The sequence below is a fragment of the Pempheris klunzingeri genome, chromosome 12 (assembly GCF_042242105.1).
Source record: "Pempheris klunzingeri isolate RE-2024b chromosome 12, fPemKlu1.hap1, whole genome shotgun sequence".
NCBI lineage: Eukaryota > Metazoa > Chordata > Actinopteri > Acropomatiformes > Pempheridae > Pempheris > Pempheris klunzingeri.
The window spans coordinates 15,760,925-15,781,833 of record NC_092023.1 but is presented as its reverse complement, the minus strand read 5'-3'; the positions used below and the strand labels follow the sequence as shown (position 1 = coordinate 15,781,833).

The 20,909-nt window shown below is 42.1% G+C and overlaps 2 protein-coding genes across 2 annotated transcripts in view; one reads left to right on the top strand and one right to left on the bottom strand.

Moving 5' to 3' along the window:
* LOC139211355 (protein kinase C epsilon type-like) overlaps window positions 1–7,038 on the bottom strand; it is a 61,919-nt gene extending 54,881 nt beyond the window's left edge. Inside the window, exon 1 of the mRNA XM_070841652.1 lies at window positions 6,684–7,038. Within this exon, the coding sequence (XP_070697753.1) occupies window positions 6,684–7,034 (351 nt within the window). The 5' untranslated portion in view covers window positions 7,035–7,038. The remainder of the gene's footprint in view (window positions 1–6,683) is intronic.
* Window positions 7,039–17,927: 10,889 nt separating this feature from the next.
* Window positions 17,928–20,909, top strand: part of atrnl1a (attractin-like 1a) — a 239,981-nt gene continuing 236,999 nt past the window's right edge. Inside the window, exon 1 of the mRNA XM_070840582.1 lies at window positions 17,928–18,174. Coding sequence (XP_070696683.1) covers window positions 17,930–18,174 — 245 coding nt within the window. The 5' untranslated portion in view covers window positions 17,928–17,929. The remainder of the gene's footprint in view (window positions 18,175–20,909) is intronic.

The following is a 20,909-nucleotide window of genomic DNA, read 5'->3' as shown; positions in this document are numbered from 1 at the left end:
TTGTCTGTCTCTCCCACCCCTCACTCACTGCCTGTTGTCTAGTTAAATCAAACACTTGTTTTCTTTCTTCTCTCTTTAATGACAAGTTCTAACAAGGCAGCTGCCTACATATGAAATCACTGCTCTGGAGAGAGCAGGAAATTCTGGATAGATTCAGGAACCTGGTATCCTATTAGAGTCTCATGGACGTCACTCACTGTATTTTCTTCTCTTTTCTCTCAATCTCAGCCAAAAGCCCCAAATCTACCTGATATCTGATGGACTGGAGTGACTAGCAATCATATATGCTCATTAGATGTGCTTTTATCCATCAAAGTGCAGCTGGAATGATGCCTATTCAGGTCGTCTTTAAAATGCCTTTAATTCGAAGCTTAGGTGACTTAATTTTCCTTATTTCTTTGGATGATCGCAGCCTAAGGAAAGTCCTACTCTCATAACTGTTTGTGTTTTATGTCCCTATAGGGACAAGTAGATTGAAAATCAGTTACAGTGCATAGTACTCTACTATTAGTGGAGTGAAGTTTGACTTTTTATCCATTATTTTCAGTATGTATGATAACTATATATAGTAAATTATCCATTTGTTCATTCTACAGTTCTCAATTGGCGACTGGTGATTTATTTTTAAATTGGTCACAATTGCCACATGCCATTTTATTATGTTATTGCTTAAACTTATGCATTTAAGCATTAACACAGCTTTGGGTAAGTCAGCACTGCTCACAGGAAAACATTATAAAGGCCATCCTTTATAATGTTTTCCTGTGAGCAGTGCTGACGGTCTATTAAAATGTCTCTTTTTTTAGTGTTGTAAAAACATCTGAGTTTGGGTACCAAAGCCAAAATCATTAGAATCATTAATAAACATTGTAATCAATAAACATGTTTTTCTGTAAAACCCTTCATTTAAAGCTGACCAAATAAGAAAAACAAGATCACAAATGTGACTAGACACTGGATGCTTTCAGTGCATGACAGTTTCTTGATATTATGTCATGAACAGTGTGTACCACATCACAACCAGTGCACGTTGCTGCTGAATCGACCAGGTAGGCACAGCACTGGATCGTCAGGGTACAGTATGCTTCTCCCATTGATTAGAAGTAAAGAACACTGCAAGAAGACAATCTTCACTTCAAATGAAGATTCTGTGAAGAAGGGTTACTGGCTGCCTGATGTTGGAAATCATCCCGGGTGATTTTCAGCGTTTTACTCTTGTGTCTGTTCTGTAACTGGTGGTAATGGAGGGAGCCAATGAAAAGCTAGCAAGTTGTCATTTCAGCGACTCAACACCAGCATTTTGTACAAACCATTACACAACAATGTTTATATCATTGAATATTGTTCTTTACAGCTGCTTGAATTGTGGGTTTAAATTTCTGGGATGTGGATTCACTAGTGTGTGAGTGTGTGTGTGTGTGTGTCTCATTTTCTGCTGAAGGTGACTGACAACAGGTCGTGTACAGGCTTGCAGGAGAACAGTGATATTTTGAAATCAGAGTTAAGTTGTTTAGTTTTTTTAGTTAACTGGTGGTTCACACACTCTTGAAATGGTGTCTGAAATATCTGCTTCAGAGAAATTCCAACAAATGATTGTATTTCCAAGCTAGTGTAGGTACTTAGCACCCTCAGATCCAATGAGAACAAATCAGCACCAAATAAACCTTTTCAGCGGTAAGACTATTTTGCATTATTATATACTATAAGCACTAATTCAAAATGCTACGGTGCTACTTGGGGTTATAAAACTTTTGTATGCACCATGACAGAGACACAAACAACAGATGAGAACGGGAAGCTGGTCTAAAATCTAAAACCCAAACTGACAATATTGAATGAATAGGCCGAGTACAGCTGAACATTTTTAGTTACAGTTTTCTGTTGTTTGACTAAGCACTCTGAACATACTTAAGGTTTTCCTTTAAGTCGAATGCACTTACTGAAAGGAGGTTAAGACAAAAGCATCTGCAGAATGACTGCAGACGTCTAAGTGCTTCATCGCCGGGTTTAGGTCTTTTAGCCTACACCCTGAATGATCCCTGATAACACGATGCATACATCACGTTGTGTGAAAAGAAGAAAGCGAGAATGTTTGTCTCATGATTCATGAAATATGATCCAATAACAATGTGCTGACTAACTGTATCCACTGTCCCTGTGAGAAGGTCGGCTCACCTGGAAATGTTCCAAAATGTTCCACCTATACTGGATATAATGTATTTCTATTCTACACTTATTTCATTCCTTATTCACATAGTGCAATTTCCAACAGAAGACTGTGTGTGCTAAAGCACTGCCTCAATGTATGGTTTGTGGTCCATGTTATTGTGACTTTGTATATAACTTCATCATCACTTTCCTAAACACATGACATATTCCTTTAAGCCTGGATGTAAAAACTAAGGTTCTTTTGTATGCGAACTTACCAGACACGAATCTGCAACCTAGCTTGAGCCCAGAAATAACAAATAAATCAAGCCTTGTGTTCAGAGGAATTGTTTTCCAATCTGGTTTTGGGCCGAGTCTCTATCAACCTGATAGTAAAATGTAGTTACGGTCTAATGATCCATTCAAATTGTCAAAGGAGAATTCTGTCTGCTCCTTTCACAATATAATCATTGATATATGACCCTTCTACAGTAAGATACTCTCATTCAAAAAGAAGGATTTTAAAAAGAGCCAACATCCAACAACTGTCTACATCTAAGTGGAATAAGCTTTATATTTGGAAAAAAAATTACTTCACAGAAACATTGTTATTTGTTGACTCTGGACCAGACTGTGTCAGAGATATTTCTAAGCACATCTTATAAATCCAGTGAAAGAAAAAAAAACAGGACAGACTCCATACATTCATCTCAAACTGTGTGGTCCATTTCCAAACACTGCTCTCTCCAATGTCTTCCCATTTCCCTTCACCTCCTCTGAGCAAAGAAAGGCAAACTGTCAAAACTGTGAGCGGCAAGACATTTTATTATATTCTTATCCTCACTGATAGTCAACGCTGGGTTTTGTGCCTGCATGTTTAATTGTGCAGAACGACTAGTTAGCTAAGATGGAAGTGCTGTTTTAGTTATGGAGGTTGGAGGACATGAACTAAATATTCCTGGGGTTTAAAAACCCTGCACATATGAGCAGAGTAAAACAGTTTAAAGCAATGTCAGGGCTTTGCGCTGTTGCAAATCAAATAATGCAATCATCCTTGTTTAATTGGTGCATTTTGCAGCAAAATTAGGAATTTTCAGACCTTTCAGAGTTTTCATTTGCTGCATATTTGTTCATTTGGAATTCTAAAGAATCACAAGCACAACTGTTTCCACTAACCGCTTTGTTGGTATGCGGACAGAGACAAGGAGGAGATTTGTTATCCTTGAAGGCCGTTATCTCACATGACACTTTCCTTTCAGCCACAAACATAAAGGTAACAGCGTTAGTGATAGCAGTAAAAACAGGTATTCAAATCAAAGTTTTATATCCTACATGTTGATGTCTCCTTCAAGTTGATATTCCAACTTCTTGTTTTTTTTTCTTCTTGCACAAACTCAGATGCCCGCTTTTAATTCTATCTTAAAATTTCTTCAGTTTTGGCCCACCAGAGGCTGCACCAAGTGGTGAGAAAAAAAGAATCCTGCACCAGCTTTAACTTGTATAGTACATGGTTTGACATTAAAGGACGTCACCCCCTCTCTGACCGAGCAAATCGTGTCTTGTCATTTTCCACTGGCCTGAATTATTTTTCACAAACAAGATTGCCATCCAATCAGCATGCTCCAAAATTTCCCTAAATGTCATAAATGCCCCGGTAACTGAAACGTCCTGGATCAGAGCTAGATGAACAGGGTATGTGTACTGCTTAGTGGGATGGGTTTGAGGCTTTGGAGAAGACGAGAACACATCAGCTGTAAGAGCCTCTGCCGCTCTTGAGGAGGATAAAAACCCTTTCACGAAAGACTTTTCTGAGTAGCTTACATTAGCATTACTCATGCTGTTTAATTTCCCTCGTGGTGATGTCAAGTTTTTCCTCTGTCTGAGATGACACAATGCATGATGCAGTTTAAGTCAAGACATGTTCAACGTAGAGTGCTTAGTGTAGGGTGTGCCTTGAAACATGCCCCCCCCTCCCAAAAAAACCACAAGCTCTACAGAACTCTGACGATATAGATCAAAAGATTGATCTCATTCTAGTGAATTCACAAAGATTAGATAGTGACATCAGTTTTATAGTCTTTTGACTTTAAATCAATTAGAGGCCTTTAAAAGATCCAGGTAACTACTTAGTGCTTAAATGAAGTTCATCATACTGCCCTTTTAAACTAGTTTCACCAGGCTTTGTCATAGTATGCTAATACAGGTCAGAGTTAATGCACAAAGAGACGGTTATTAAATCAACCTGAACATCAATGGCAACCAGGCTGACCAAACGTCCTGAAAAATGCAGGACAATCCCGAATTACAAGCAATTGTTCAGAATCCCGAATCCTGTTCTATTAAACCTGAAAAAATAGGTTAAACTAGAGTTTTGATGAATTATAATGTAATAAAACATTAAACAGTGATCGTTCTTTTGGTATTGCTCACAGATGGGCACTGTTCCAGTTCGGCAGACAAGTCTTTTCAAATGTAAAAGTCCACAGCCTACATGATATACGGCTGTTTCAGTGTTTATAGCCATGCATGAATCTATCTCACCAATCTCATCAATCTACTCACGACGGTGGCGCATATGATGTTAAATTAAAACTTTATGGGGGGAAATTAAATTATTCATCGCTGACAAGGAGCCAGGTGTCCTGGAACCTGGTAACCATTCAGCCAAAGAGGAAAAACTTGGAGGAAATACCCATGGATCATCGCTGTCTCACGAGAGCCAAACAAAACGTTACAAGTGTGACATACAACACAGTCACTGCGTTTCTTTTCTCTAATGACAAACAGTTGACTTGATGGATGAAAATAATTGATTGTAGCATCAAGTTTCACCCATTCTCATCTGGTCACCCTAGTGGCAACGAAGAGTCGCTTTCATCTTGTTCCAAAATCTCTAGTAAAGAACTGAATCTTTTCCTGTGAACACATGTGAAACATCACACTGCCTTGACTGTCTGTGGCCTCACAAGTCTCCCAGTGTACCGTCATGAGGAATGAGCTCGGAGCTGTGCTTTCTTTCTCCATCTTGTCCTCATCCTGTTGCATCATCTTCCTCTCTTTCATCTTCTTCTCTCCCCATCTCTCCCTCTCTCTAATGGACTCGATGGCCTCATCAATAATACACTCAAACATCCGTCTGCTTCAGCAGCTTCAGACAACAATGAGCAGCTTCTTCATGCTGCTGTGTATGTGTATGTGTAATGTGTGTGTCCGTGTATGTGTATGTGTAATGTGTGTGTCCGTGTATGTATCATGCATGTGGCCTGACCACACCCACTCTTGTCCTCTTTTGTAGCTCTGCTTTGGATCACTGATTCATCTAACCAGAGCACAACAAAGGTAACAGGATCTATATTGTCTGTCTGTCTGTGAATGTGAGTGTGTGTGTGTGCGTGCGCAGAAACCTTGAATATGTAAATTTAATAACATTGGCTGAAATCTGTATTTCTGTAGTTCTTTTGAACTGATGTGCCAAACAACTATCAGTCTGGTGAAAGATAGAGATGATGTGCTGGAGCTTTTCAGCATCTCCTCTCTTGGGCTCATTGTTTTGGTTTCACAGCCTGCAGCTCTACTGTTGTGTGACTAGCTGCAGAACATGGAGGAGCAGTTAGCAGCCAAAGAGCCACAGATTTCCAGACAGAGTGAATAATGACCAAAATCACAAGTCTCCTTTGAATGATAATGTTGCTCTGTGTTTTAGAGGTGCTTTAATGAAGCATGCGCACCTCTTCTTGGCATAATTATGAGATACTGACTTAAATTGTTTGGTCTTAGGATTTAATAATGTGATACTGTGAGTAAATAGTATGACATATTATATTGTACTGTCATAATGATGACACACATTTTTACTGTTATTGTTTCCTTTAATTCAAATAAATCTTTTCTCTTTGTAAAGGATTGGTGCTAAAACATGTCCAAATAATCGATTTGTTGATCCACAGCAAATGACTCAACTATTTTGGTAGGTAATTATTGGTTTATTTCAGCTTTTGAGATGCAACTGGACTACATGAACCCCTCGAAGGCCCAAAAAGCCTCAGGTTCTCAGGTGACAGTTTGATTAACTGCCGATTTGTTTATGAAATACGCGCCCACTGCAGTCTGTTAACCAAGGTGGGTCTGCCTTACGTTCTCTACAACTACTTCTGAGACTTTATTTCAGTTTAAACGCTGCTCAGATGGTGCACTTTGCAAAATAAAAGGGGGCCCCTGAGCTCTGCTTACAGTTTATTCTGTCTGAGCTCAAATGTGTGAAATTGGTGATTTTCTCAGTCTGAAATATCTGAATATTCACAAACTAAACATCTTTGGGTTTTGCAGGTTTTGTCAGACAAAACAAGACATTTGAAGACAGTGTCTGATATCAAGATTGTTTTTTGCATGGACACCAGATTGGATTGATTTATAGAAGAAACAGCCTTTATGAGGATAACTGCTAGTTGGAGCCCTTATTATTGTGGGTTTTAAAGGAGGTGAGGCCTTTGGGTGCTTTCCCCCCACCATCTGCGTGCTTCACACCGCCGTCTTACCCAGTCCTCGAAGTGCTTGCTGCCGTTGTGCAGGATGTCCTCGAACTGGATGATGCAGTTGGCCACGAAGTCGTCGTAGCCGATGGGCGCGTCGTGGAAGACGGACAGCTCGATGCGGCGGCCGTCGTGGACCTCCGTGGTGAACTCGTCGTTCCACGCGGGGCTGTTGGTCTTCTGCTTGGTGGAGGTCTGGCCCACGCGCGAGTCGTCCACGTTCAGGGCGATGTACGTGTCCAGCAGGAACGAGGTCTGGGTCTTGGGGCCGACGGCGTGACGCAGGGACCAAGCCGTCGGTTTGAGGTCCAGAGCCTCGCAGATCTTGATCTTCAGCTGCCCGTTGAAGATCACCATGGTGGTGAAACTATCCCACTAACACTCGTGAACTGAAAGTTGTTTACAGGGAAACCACCACACCTTTCTCCTCGGCCACTTCAAACAAATAAACTCCTGTAACGGTGTGGATAGCAGCTCTTTTCAACCGGTGGGGCTCCAGGCAGATCCTGCCATCCATTAAGTTAAATAGGACGGAAAACGGCAACTATGCAGCCTCTTTATTTTTTATTTATTTATTTTTCTGTCTTGGTCTTGCCTTAAAACGTCTTCACTTGTCAAATATGCTGCCAATCCCCCCTCCCACCCCCCATTTAGAAAAAAAAAAAAAGCAGCCGCAGCAGCAGCAGCAGAAGGAGAAACGAGCGTCAACCCTCCTCAGAAGTGCGCGGAAGAAACGAGCCACCAGCAGCCGAGAGAAAACACACGAGCGCAGGCCCCAGATGTGGATCGGCCGGTCATGCTTCTTAAAAGACTCCGTTAGCCGTGGCCGGGCGCCCCGGGAGCACCAGCCCGTGTTGCACTGCGCCGTGTGCGCGCTGGGTGGGAGGCTTCAGATGCCAGCTGGCGGCGCATCGGGTGCATGAGAGCCGGACCGCTGCGACCAGACAGCGGCTGGGTAACACCCGCAGCAGGGGCGGAGAGGAGGGGCGGATACAGACGATCGGTGGGTGGGTAGGTGCTGCTGCTCGGTGCACGGCCTGGTTCCACTGTTGAGCTCAACTTCCCGTGGACATAGCCTACCTCTGGCTGCCTCTGCCCCCCCCCTCGACACTCCTGTCTCTCGCTCTCTCTGATGCAGGAAATGCGAAAAACACGTCAGATTTGGTGTGCGACGCAAAACCCAGACTAGGGAGGTGTTTGGGAGCAGACGGGCTGGGGAGGTGATAGGGGGGAGAGAGAGAGAGAGAGGGAGAGAGCTTGTGTGAATGCACGAGTGGAGAGATAAATCGCTTTATGTTCCAGTAAGGTGCCCTTGAGCAAGGCTCTCCTTCACCGGCCAGGTGGAGAAGGGAAGAAGCTCATGCAGAGCTGCGCGCCGCTGCAGCTGCTCCTGCTGCTGCTTGTGCGCCTCAAACTGTTGAACAAGCAGGGAAAACGGCCGTGATGCTCATTTTTCTGCAGCATCAAGCCCAGGCAATGAATGGCTGAACGATTGAAGCGCATTCGTCCACTCAGTTAGGGCCAAATTCCCAACTCCATAAAAGATGGGACCTCAGGGATATGCCAGGCATGCGTGGAATTTCAAATTTTCGCCATATTACTGTACATGTCAGCCACCATGACCATGACGTGTGCAGCCATGTGCATGCACAGACTGTAGAAAATAATTCCCTAAAACACCTTAAACCCCAAGCAACTCAGTTTCCCAGTTATGTTGCTGAGATTAGATACACAGCCGTTTAAATGTTTAACCCAGTAACCAGGCTGTTTAATCCACAAGAACACCATTCCTATGGGGGATATAGGAAAAGACTAAATGGACCACAGGGAACACATTTCTAAACTTAGTTTTGAGATCTAAAATGTTAAATATATGTCACAGCATTGTTTTTTTTTTAAAGCTGTTTCATAAAAAACTTTTTCATAAAATATGGTCAGGACAGGTTGATTATAATCTAGGACAGTATTAGAATTGTTAAATTATTGTTAAATGTACCTTTTAATCACAAAAACAAGCTATTAAAACCATCTGGTTGTCACAGGTTTTAATCAGGCAGACCACCATTTTTAAAATGGTGTCCTGGGAACACAAAGTGACACTGGGTCACATGACTGCACCAGGATGTGTAGTAGCTGTCAATTTGGGACTTCTGGAGTTAAATTCAAGGATAAAGCTGTATAGGGAAATTTCTAGAGTATTTAACAGGCCTGTGACACCTGTGTCACCGTGGGTTCTTATTATGGGATATGGGAAGACTTGGAGCATTAGCAACATTTCAGGCTTGATTTGGTCAAACCCAGCTGTCTTACTCATTTAAGTTCTCCTCCCTTTTGGTGTGTGTGTTGAGACTCTGCACCGAAAATATTGTGGCGCATAAATGTTGGAAAATTACATTCAGAATACCTGCTGTGAAATGAAATAGTCTGCATGCATGGAGCCGGACGTAGCATGTGGCACAGCGGGGGACTAGAGGAGTCTGAGTTTCTGCATTTTTCAGCACAGACAAAAATGCTGTATGTATATAGTATGTTTATATAGAAACTTGGCCATGCTGTACATGAAACTGTGCCTTTCTCCAGAAGATCTAATGGCAGAATGTGATTTAAGTTAGTCTTAAATGAAACAATATTACACGGCAAGTCAGACATCTGCTCAATGTTATAATAACTGCAGGGTGATCAGACTCCCCATGTGTACAGTAATGTGTCTTAGTGACATTAGAGCAGGAACATACTGTACCTGACAGACTCCATACAAGGCCAGCAGCAGTTCGCAATGTACACAAAGGAGCAGCACATTTATCTGCACAGATTGCATTTTGTCTTTCAATTCAAGCAGTGTGCAACATGGGGGAAATATCAGAGTGGCAATCATGGAGAGTGTGCAGCAGAGAGCAGGTCATTAAGGCCTCACTAAAGCAAAACAGAATACCTTTTCATTGTTAAGATCTGAACAGTGAGAGAACACACCCTAGCCTCTCAAGTGCCTTAAGTCTGTCTCCTGATTTGGCCTTTAAAAAAAAAAAAAATTGCCTTACAGGGTTATTTATATGATGTATTCTTGAATAAACTTGAAAAAATATAATTTCAGAAAATATAAAAAATACAAATAAAAAAAGTCTTCTGCTATCAACAAGTTTATTTGGGACATTTGGACAATTAAAAACCAGAAGTGAAGAGAGCGTAGATATACTTTGGGTACAGTTTGGATAACTATTTGAGGGAAATGTAGAATATTATGGTGCATTATTCCATACAGCTGTAAGGATGAGTGTGATGTACAATTCATTACTTTTAAACCTTCAGCACTGCTGACCCCTCCTGGTAATTGTGTGCAATTTCAAGCCCAAGCCAACTGGTGAAAAAGGCACAGTTTCAAATTTCAGTGATGTGAAAATTGTGGCCAAACTTCAGCAAAAAGGTCACCTCCAGATCGTATGAGAACATCCACTCAGTGGCAACTTTTTAAGGTACGCCTGGATGAACCAATGCAATGCAACAGCACTGATGTGCCACTAAGTCAGAGGTCGAAGAAGCACTCAGATCTTTTACTTCAGTAAAAGGAGTAATACCACAGTGTATAAGTACTCTGTAAAAGTAAAAGTTTACTTAAGTAGGCCTAAAAGGTATAAAAGTATTATCATCAAACTGTCCTTAAAGCACAAAAAGTAGAAGAATGCACATTGTGCAGAACTGCCCACTTTAGAATAATAAGTGATACATTATTGGATTATAATTACTGATGCATCCGTGTGTTCATCACTTTAATGTTGCAGCTGCTAAAAGGTGGAGCTCATTTTAGTGATTATCTGTACTAGTGGGGAATTTGTGACATTCACCAAGGAATGAATAAAGTTATTGTAGCTTATAATAATGAAGTGAGGTACATCAAAATTGTACTACAGTAGAGTATGTGAGTAAATGTAGTTAGTTACTTTCCACTACTGCACGGAATCGACTGTTATGAAGGCTTGTAAATGTTTTTGTAAATTAGGGACAGAGCATAAAAGTGCCAGGGGCCGAAATGGGCCCTCGTACTAAATATAGAATAAAGAACCTGTTGGTTTTGTACAAATACGAAATTGGGTGGGATCATTGCACTCATCCTGAAGACCATCTTGAATTTGTGTCAGAATAAATTTTTGCCCAACAGGAAGTCAGCCATTTTGGATTTTCAGTAAAGACAGATGTTGTATTCGACTGCATTAGATTGGACAGGTGTACCTAATGAAGAGTGGGGTGTAGGTGTAGGTGGGTAGTAGGTTGGGTGTAGGTGCCTCCGTTTCTGGTGGCAATACAGACAATTCAGAAAGTACAACAACACTGTAAACTCTGAGTGTTTAAAGGGGGATTAGGATGTTCTCAATTTGTTCAACAGAGAGACAGCAAATAGGAACAAGCAGGAAAACGTAATTTGCTACCACCTCGTGTAAGCTTGGTAGAAGTTCAGTCTGTGTTTTATGGTCTCTAAAAGCATATTTTTACCCTCCAGATGCAGAAGACATGAATTAAAAAAAAAAAAAAAAAACTCAGATTTTGTCTTTAGCTAGTGAAAGACCCATTATTCCTATGAGGGTGTGCAGGCTGTGTCGATGAAAGTTAGATTCTTTCTCTGTGTTTCTCCCATTATTTTAAAGCGCCGATATCTTTCCTTCTCTCATTTTTCCACCTTGTTTCCTCATTAAGCACACCAGCCAATGTGTCTCTGAGCTCCGCAGATAGGAGTCAATCACAGGCCGAGGAAATCCCCTGGACAGCGGCCACATCCTGCCTTCCCTCCCTTCTCTCCCAGCTTGTTTTAAATCAAACGGACATGGCTTGGCAACAGCGGACAAGATCACACACACTGTAGATATCACGACTGAAACGACTACACATCAGGATGGTTACATCTCCATGGCTGCAGATGGGAACATTTGAAAGAAACCCAATTTTCCACTTTGAGGTCGCAGGAATGAAAGGAAAATTTATGAAACAAAGAGGAAGTTCCTGACAGGAGGGAGCAAGAGGCGGTTTATTGTTCCATAGTTCCATAGAGCCGTGACTCACTCTTAATAAAAGTAAAAGAGGCCTTTTCTTCAGCTTTTATCAATGTTTTCTAATCATCTTTTCTCATTTGGTTAGAATTACATCTTCCTACTTGCATCCCACATAGAAACATGTTAGTTTTTGCGGAGGGGGCTGGAGCCGATCCCAGCTGGCATTGGGCAAGAGGTGGGGGTACACCCTGGACTGGCCGCCAGTCAATCCTTTATATTATTTAGGAAAAGACAATGAGTAACCACCGGTGAAAGTAATATTACTTGAGTAAATGTAGCAATACCACCGTGGAAAAATACTCAGTTACAAGTTGGATAAATGTAGTGGAGTAAAAAGTATAACACAACATAAAAAGGAAATACTCAAAGTTCAAGTACCTCAAATTTGAACTACAGAACTTGAGTTAAAGTGTAGATCCATGCCACCACTGAGAATGACTCTTTTGTCAAATGTCTTTTTCTAAAGGCCAAAAATCATGTTTTGCTCTAATTGTATCGACTGGTCCTTCATTTTTTTTTCCTGTTTTGTATCAGTTGCATTAGCAGCTTTCAAACAACAGGGGCCGCCAAACATCAATCGAAAATGATAATCTTTATTTAATCTTTTCCCTAGGCTCAATTAATTCTCCTTGCTTTGGATCCACTAACTCTCTCCACACACACACACACACACACACGCACTCTCTCTCTCTCTCCATCTGTATGTTTTAGTGTGTGTGTTCTTTCTACTTGCCTTAGTAAAATGGCCTTGATGACACAATACGCAGTCTCTCCACATGTGTTTTTACAGCACATCTGCTCTATTAAACGCCACGCAGCTGGCAGTGAGAGATGTTCATTTGAGCACAGAAAGATAGAAAGATGATGACCAGAAGGCCGACGACATTGCTCTGTATTCTGCATATCCTCGTAATCCTCGTTCATCCACGTCCCTCTGGTGCAGTTAGTTATTCCGCTATTTAATTAGAAACAAACTGTCAAAGATCAATATTTTTTTCCTTTTTTCATTTTCTTCACAGTGGGTTCTTTGTGTAAGCCAATCAATATTCCTCCTTTGGCCCTTGGGGGGAGGTTAAAAATCATCTATAATAGAATTCGACTCAAGCAGCAGGAATAACAAGGAGCCAAACCAATTTCCTACAGGCTAACAGTAAGTTTTAATACCACCGTTTGTTGTCCCTTGGAGATATAAACTAGCAGATTTGTGCACAGAGGCAGGGCAGCATCAATAGACAGGAGTTAGATGACTTTTATCCACATATAGTTAGTCAGACACACCAAAGATGAATATATCTAATACGCATTGACAGGAAAGGCCCTCTCAATGCACAATGACTCATTACAGTGACCCTTATGGTGCCAAACTCTTCAAAACAATTAATTTTCTACTTCATAACCCACTTGTAAGTTAATGAATATTGATGTGGAATAGGTGCATATCTCCATATCCTTGACCTTGTCATTTATCTCGACTTTGCACGGCAAAGCAGAGCCCGGATCAGTATTCCCATCACAAGACATTTGATAAATACTCTCCCTAATTTAGAGGCAAGGCAGATGGTCTTGTTGCTGGCAAAAGAGCTGCGAAATTAGGGCAAAGAAAAGAAGTGTATGTCAGCAGCAGCAGCAGCAGCAGCAGCAGCAGCAGCAAGGTGCACCGTGGAGAGCAGGAGGTAGTGCTGTGTGTCCCAGGAGGGATGTAGAAAGGAAAAAGCCAGCCTGCAATAAACCAGCTGTTTCCTCAAGAAGTGGCTGGCTGCCAGAATACCTGCTGTAGTAAGATATATATATAGAATCTAAATAAGAATTAGCCAGAGTTCTTTGGTAAGCTCAATGCGATTCAAAACTGTGGATAAAGCATTAAATGACAAAATGACATGAAATTAATGTGGAGGGCTGCTCCTATAAAAGTGGATAATATTGAAATATTCTAGGAGAGTGTGACAGAATGTATGAAGCAACAAACGCATGAAAATGAAATCTTAATCATATTAAGCTGATGAAGATGGATCCGTCTTGCTGGGAGAACCACTCCCCGATATGCTGAACAGACTGAACACAAACAGTCACTGTGACCATTAATTTCTCCTTTTCCCTTAATCATCTTTTTTTCCCCCCTTAAATCAGGGAGTTTCTCAGAGAAAGTGACTTTGACATGAGATCATACACTGCAGTCTGCACACCGTCTCCTACTATACCAGCAGTCAGCATGAAACGGTGACCATGATCTGTTTCTAACCCTAACTGAGTTTCAGTTTCTACTGACCCTAACCCTTAACTTAAACACACCTCACACCCTTCTGGTTAAGGTCTGGTTAGGTTAGATAAGTGGTTCCACAGGGATATATGTTGTTAAGGTATGAGGACTTGTGGACTCGCAGTAATGCTCTAGACCTGCTTTTGTTTACTTCAAGTAATATTCATTATCAGACTTATACTCTATATAAAGGGCAGTGCAACAGGGGCCTAACTGCAGAGGACATTCATCTTTATCTAAAAACAAATCAGTGACTGATTATGTGAGCCAGACAGTGTGGACAACAGGGACACAGTTTATTAGCCTCATTGTTTTTACACTGGAGACTCGTGGACTGGTGAGCTGCAAAGCTTTAAATCTTAAAATATGATCAGATACGTCTAAACATCAATGCATTCTTTTTTTTTTTTTAACTCCTCGACAAGCTGACAGACACACAGACCTGACACATTATAAAGATATGGTGGCTAATTTGGTAGCGAACTTTAACATTCAACTTTTAAAGTCCTGTTCGCGTCCAGTGTTTGATCTCTGTTTAGCTCTGGCGTGGTCGCTACCAACTCCTGAGAGAAACATCTGGCTCTTTAGCAGCTGAATGTTCCATTTCCTTCACCTGCTAGTCTCTGCCACTGCCTGCTGTTTGGTTGTTGGCTGTTTAAGGTAAAATAGTTGTGTATGTGGGATAGGAAGCTAGCGCAAACTGGCAGTCTAATGAGTACTCACCTCTTCCTGGTAGTCTATTTAGCAGGGGGCGGAGGCAAAAGCCTGAGGTGTGTCCAAGCACCTGGTTAAGAGCTCCAGGAACAAACCATTACAATGAGGGGGGGGGGGTTGAAGAAAAAAGGCTTGTATATGTGATTATTTGAGTGTATGTGTTATTGATTTATGGTAGGGATGTGTACTTAAATATTTATTGTTCATTCTGTATACTCTATTTTTATGTTATGTTATGTTTAATATTTAATGTACCATGTAGTTGTAGTCCCCCCCCTAATTTGCATGCCTAATTACCAGCAGTCGGGAGGGCATATAAGGCAGCTAGATGCTTTTGGTTGGTTGTCGGTGTGTCTCATGGTGTCTGGATGGAAAACAATAAAAGGCCACATCGGTGCGTTGTCTCCTGCCTCTCTGAGTGGAATTAAAAGCAAGCGCCAATCAATCTGAGAAGTTGCATAATGTTGCTTTACCCAAAATAATTGAATTGATAAATGCACTGTAAATTTTGTTGTAGTGCCCAATAGCATTAGTACAATATATTTGCAAAATCCACAAATTTTTGTCTCCCAGCTGTTGATTTTTCAAAACCTACCAGCGAATGAACTGAACGCAGCGGTGTTGAATTTCAGATATTAAAAGTGATTTGGGAGTTCACTTTGGGATTCTGAGCACTATTGGGTAACAGAGTCATGAAACTGCATCTTTAAGCAACTGCATTCCATTAGCTCAGTGATGCAACAGTAAACCAGTGTGTTCACACTCGCCTAGCGATACACCGGGTCTCTACTAACTGGTATATGATCAATACCTCAAGTTGAAACCTTGTGATTCCCTTCACGGCACTGCAGCAGAGTGAAATCCTGCCCAATATGAGTCTATCTGTTGGTTTGAGGATTATTGTTTTCTGGCTCGCTGGATGTTTCTGTGAGCCCTCAGGGAGCACGAATGCAAATCTTGGCTTTGTTTTAGAAAAGCACTGCTCGGATCCAAATAATTTCTTTGTGTCTTTACAGCCTTCAGAGTGAGATAAAGTTATAAATCAGGAGGACAGTTTGGGGAATTAAGCCTCTGCTGTGTCAGTGTGGTTTTAATGTTTCTGTCATATCTGTCTCCGAATCTAATCAAGTGCCTTCAAGCATCCAGGAGAAGAGGATTGTGTCTGATTTAAATGCATTCTGTCCCAACCCAAGTAATTATTGTCCGTGCTCACCAATCGCTGATTGATCTTTGCAGCAGATGAGACACCAACACTGGACACCAACAGTCACTGCAGGCATTCAGGTCTTTCACTGTCCCTGGCTGGTGGTGAATAAATGTGAGCAATATACCAGACCTCACTCTACTGAATTTAATATGCAGTCTTCAAATTGCCTAAAAACATTTTTTTTTTTTATTAGCCATCATTCCCCGTGGTTTCTCTTTCTCATAACAACTCTGCAAGTGTGTGCGAGAAAAGTCTCCGTGCAAACATGTTTCTGTTGATTGGGTTACGAAATTGGATTTTGATATTATTGTTGTACTTACTCAGCCTTGAAGGACTAAATACCCAGTGTTTCCCATTGAAGTGAGGAATGGCTATCTACTGTTTAAAGTTTCTCGAATGAGCAGAAACTGGTGAGAATGGTGTGCATGGATGTACTGCAGCTAACAGGGAGGTACATTGGGAAGGCCTTCACCTGGAGGGATGACGTGCACGATGGTAGGAGAGATGGTGGCTGACAGAGCCGAATGTGTTTTCAAAGCCTTGGGGGATATGTGGGGATTTGGTGGTGCTATTGGGTACAACATGCCTGAGAATAGGCCATGTGTACATTAATAGGATCTATCTATCTATCTATCTATCTATCTATCTATCTATCTATCTATCTATCTATCTATCTATCTATCTATCTATCTATCTAGCTATCTATCATTTTCCTCCAAGATAAAGCTCCTGTTGCATTCCTTTCTGAATCATCATACTAAGTAATATAAATCCCCCTTTACTTCCTCTAATCTATCTATCTATCTATCTATCTATCTATCTATCTATCTATCTATCTATCTATCATTTTCCTCCAGGATAAAGCTCCTGTTGCACTCCTTTCTGAATCATGATACTAAATCATATAAATCCCCCTTTACTTCCTCTAATCTATCTATCTATCTATCTATCTATCTATCTATCTATCTATCTATCTATCTATCTATCTATCTATCTATCATTTTCCTCCAAGATAAAGCTCCTGTTGCACTCCTTTCTGAATCATCATACTAAGTAATATAAATCCCCCTTTACTTCCTCTAATCAATCAATCTATCTATCTATCTATCTATCTATCTATCTATCTATCTATCTATCTATCTATCTATCTATCTATCATTTTCCTCCAAGATAAAGCTCCTGTTGCACTCCTTTCTGAATCATGATACTAAATCATATAAATCCCCCTTTACTTCCTCTAATGTGTGTCCTCAACATCTGCTAAATGCTTCACATGTAAAGTGTCAATAGGGAAGCGTTCCTGCTGCAGACGACTTTGTCTTAGCACGGTGTCCGCGCCTGCTGCACGCCTTTGCCGTTTAAAACGGAACTGCCCCTTTAACCGTGCGGTCGTACTGCTCATGCTCGGGGCTTTGTGCAGGAGTTTCCCCGTCGGAGAGCAGCTTGTGGACCGGAGAGCGATAACAGACGGAGACAGAGTGAGGCGCCGCTCCGGGAGAGCTGCGGCTGTCGCATCCACCGACAACCGAGCCGGGCGGAGACACGTCTTTGTGTGGGAGCACATTGCAGCGATCAGCTGCGCTCTTTTATTATTGTGATCTCTGGGAGTTCAGTGCTTGACGAAGAGGCACCGTCATCCGGTCACGGTGTGTGTTTACATCGGAGCCCACGCCACGGTGGAAGTTATCTGGAAGACTTGGCGGGGACGCGCCGCAGAGCGCGCACCGGCTTCTTTGCCTTCGTTGCCCAGAATCGATGGATCTGTTTGGAGCTGCGTTTACGGTGTTTTAAAGATCGAAAACTGTTTCCATCAAAGTTTCATGTCTTTGTCCTGACCCGCAGCCTCCCCCCCCTGCACCGGTCGGCATGCTCTGACCGTGCGTAATTACCTGTCTGCTGCGCCTTTTCCACTCCAGGCGGGTCACGGGCTACCTGAGCCTCCACACTCACACTGCTCATGACAGCAGAGCGGCTCACAGCCTGAGGTGACAGCTCGCTCTCAGCCTCTCAAAAGAAGACACGCCGCCAGTCCACCATGGATGATGTCGGGGGGATACATCTATGCATCTGGACCAAATCGTCCAAAAGAAGCGGCCGGGACGTGTGGAAAACATACTTGGGAGTGTTTGTGATGCTTCATCTCGTGCTTCACTCGGAAGCCTCTTCGGTGTCCAAGTCGTGCGATAAAAGCTGTTTTTCAGGGAAGTGCTTCAACGGGACCTGCGTGTGTGACCACGGATGGGTCGGGGATCAGTGCCAGCACTGTCAGGGAAGATTCAAGTAAGTTACTGCCGTCTGCCACGTGCCTGTTAGCAGTGAAGATCTCCTTATTTTGTGTCACTGTTGTGCTGAGCTGAGTCCGAAACCAGCATTAAGGTGTTTGACCCAATGGTTCCCCCGAGCTGTATGGGTGCCAGGTCGGCTACACCCATCTCTGTTTGGTTTGGGTCTATTTTTATTTGTGGCAAAGGAAAACTGTTTGTGGGATACAACCATCAAGTGTAAATTGTTTGTCTTTGTTGTTAGCAAAGTCCTTTAAATGTTACCTCGCTGTTAGCAGAAGGTATGAGGAGCAATCAATGCCACAAAACAAAGCTCAAGCACCTTAATGCTCTGTAGTGTTCTATAGAAATTGCTAAAACATTGTCTTGTTGTGTGAAAAGCATAAACCTCCAGAGAAGGGTACCACATGCTCACATGAATAGGTCATGTCCGCATGAACACATTGTTGGCAATTGCAAATAACTGCGCAGGTTTAATTAGTTTAATTCAAAGATGATTGCAAAACATTTTTCTGTGTGACAATATCTGGTTCCAATGACCAGACATCAGCTTACTGCTGCTGCTGCTGCTGCTCAGAGTAGATGAAGCAGAGTGGACCGCCTGTCTCAAAGGTCGCTTCAGAGTACTACACACAGGCTTAAAAGGCCTGCTGCAGCGCGCCACCCAGCAGCTTCTCTCTCAAGATAAACCAGGATTCAGAAACGGCATGGTACAGCATCTGTATCTTGTCTGGGATATTTTCAGAGCTTTATTTGGCTGGAAAGCTGAAATGTGAGATTTCATAAAGCTGCCACGTTTTCTGCTAGTTTGAAGGCCAGCTAGGGGCTGAACTTTTTTTTTCAGAGGAGGACATTTTCAGTCTGGCTGAGTGACAGTCATCTTCTTCCTCTTCACTTGGCATCAACCGTCAACTCTTACTGATTTCAATTTGACTTTTAAAGGTTACAGGAATTCTTTGCGTCAGGTTGGGCTTTAAGGTGCTACTTATATTGCTGCAATGCACAATCTTTTCCAGATGCAGGGTTAGGGTTAGAAGAAGAAGATTAAGGTCAGGATTAGCTTTGTTAGCTGTGCTCCAGTCTTCTTTTTTTTTTTTTAAATTCATAGGAAAGTGAATGATGCAGCTACTGAAATTTCAGTGATTGCTTTCAGTCACTCCTTTGCACACGGCAGTGATTGGTGACTACATGTGTTGTCTCCTTCTTGATGAATTTTGACTTTGTTTATCAGAATTTAAATGAAGCATTTGTCCTTCTCACAGAGTCCCAAGTAGAGGTGGGATTCATCATGGTCGGGCGGTACACTGGTGTCATGGTTATCACTGGTGTGATGTTGTGCGACAACATGGATTACTGTCAAGAATGTGGTAAATCAATAATGATTCTTAAAAAAATAAGGCATCAGATTTTCATTAAAACTGCTAGCTTCTCTAGCAGGTTTCTTGAGGCACTGCATCCTGTGTTTGCTGAGGCCTCTCCTTGCGTGTCTGTGTCCTTTGTGCTTCACTGGTGGCTGTGACCGGTGGCTTGGCAGTTGCCCTTGGGCTGTGTGGTGGTGTTTTATCCCTACTGTGGGTCTTGTTCCCTCCACCTGCTCTACGCCTGTTCCTTTAACGTGTGGGTACGGTCGACGACGGGTGGCGAGGTCCTGTCCAGCGCCGCTGGGCCTCAACCCACGTGCAGTGCGGCATCCTCGGCGCACCTCTGGGTACCCGGCTCTCCTCTCTCCTCTGGAGGGAGACTGAGGGTTCAGTGTTCAGTGTTGCTTCCTGTATCGGTCGATTCAGTTCAGTCTTGTTTAATACAGATTTCCACAACAACACTTTATCAAAGGCAACAGAAGGAAAAAAAAAAAAAAAAAACAGGCCAAGGGCTTCAGTGTCTGACAATCAGATCTCTTTTGCATTTATTTTTACAAAAATCTAAAAATCTTCATCGTGGCTGCTTGACAATTGTGTTCCCTGTCCAATTCAATTCTGCACAAAAGTAATTGATTATCAAACACATTACACCATAAATGATATATATTATGTGACTGAATTGGACAGAGTTGGACAGTATGGTACATACTGCATGCATGTCTATTTTGATTGATATTTCCTACTATTACCCTGACAGAGCAGCTCATACCCGAACCCCTAGGCTTTGTCTTTCTTTGTGGCATTAATCACCCCTCATACCCTCCAGAGAGGATGACATTTACCTTGTTGAAATCACCTACAGCCTGGTCTGCACAAGTAAGGACAGGAAGATGGCAAGACTTCAGTCTGATATTTTCTCTCCGGAGGACTGTATCGATTCCTCAGTCGATGTGATTGTTGTGCTGAACAGGCTGTAGGCTGGACAACAGACAAACAATGCAACAGGGACATGCTTTTCTTCTTGTGGTTGCCTAGTGGCAGGATGGTGTTCATCAATACTGAATAGTTCTCACGTGCACACACGTGCTATCCTGCATTCTTAAATGTAGAATATCTGTGGAGTTCAATATGCAGAATTTTGACAGATTTTGCCTCTTGAGATGCACGAGCTCCTTGATGACATCACCGTGATGAAGAGTACCTTTCCTGTGGTATGCAGGGTTGTTGTATGGGTTATTTGAACTGACATTGTATGAAGTACACACCCATAGAACTGAAGCCGCTCACTTTTAAAGCCTTCAGACTCAATGACAAAATAGTAATTTTACCTTGCAGGGCACAGGATCTTTTTTTATTGTGTTTATAATGGGAC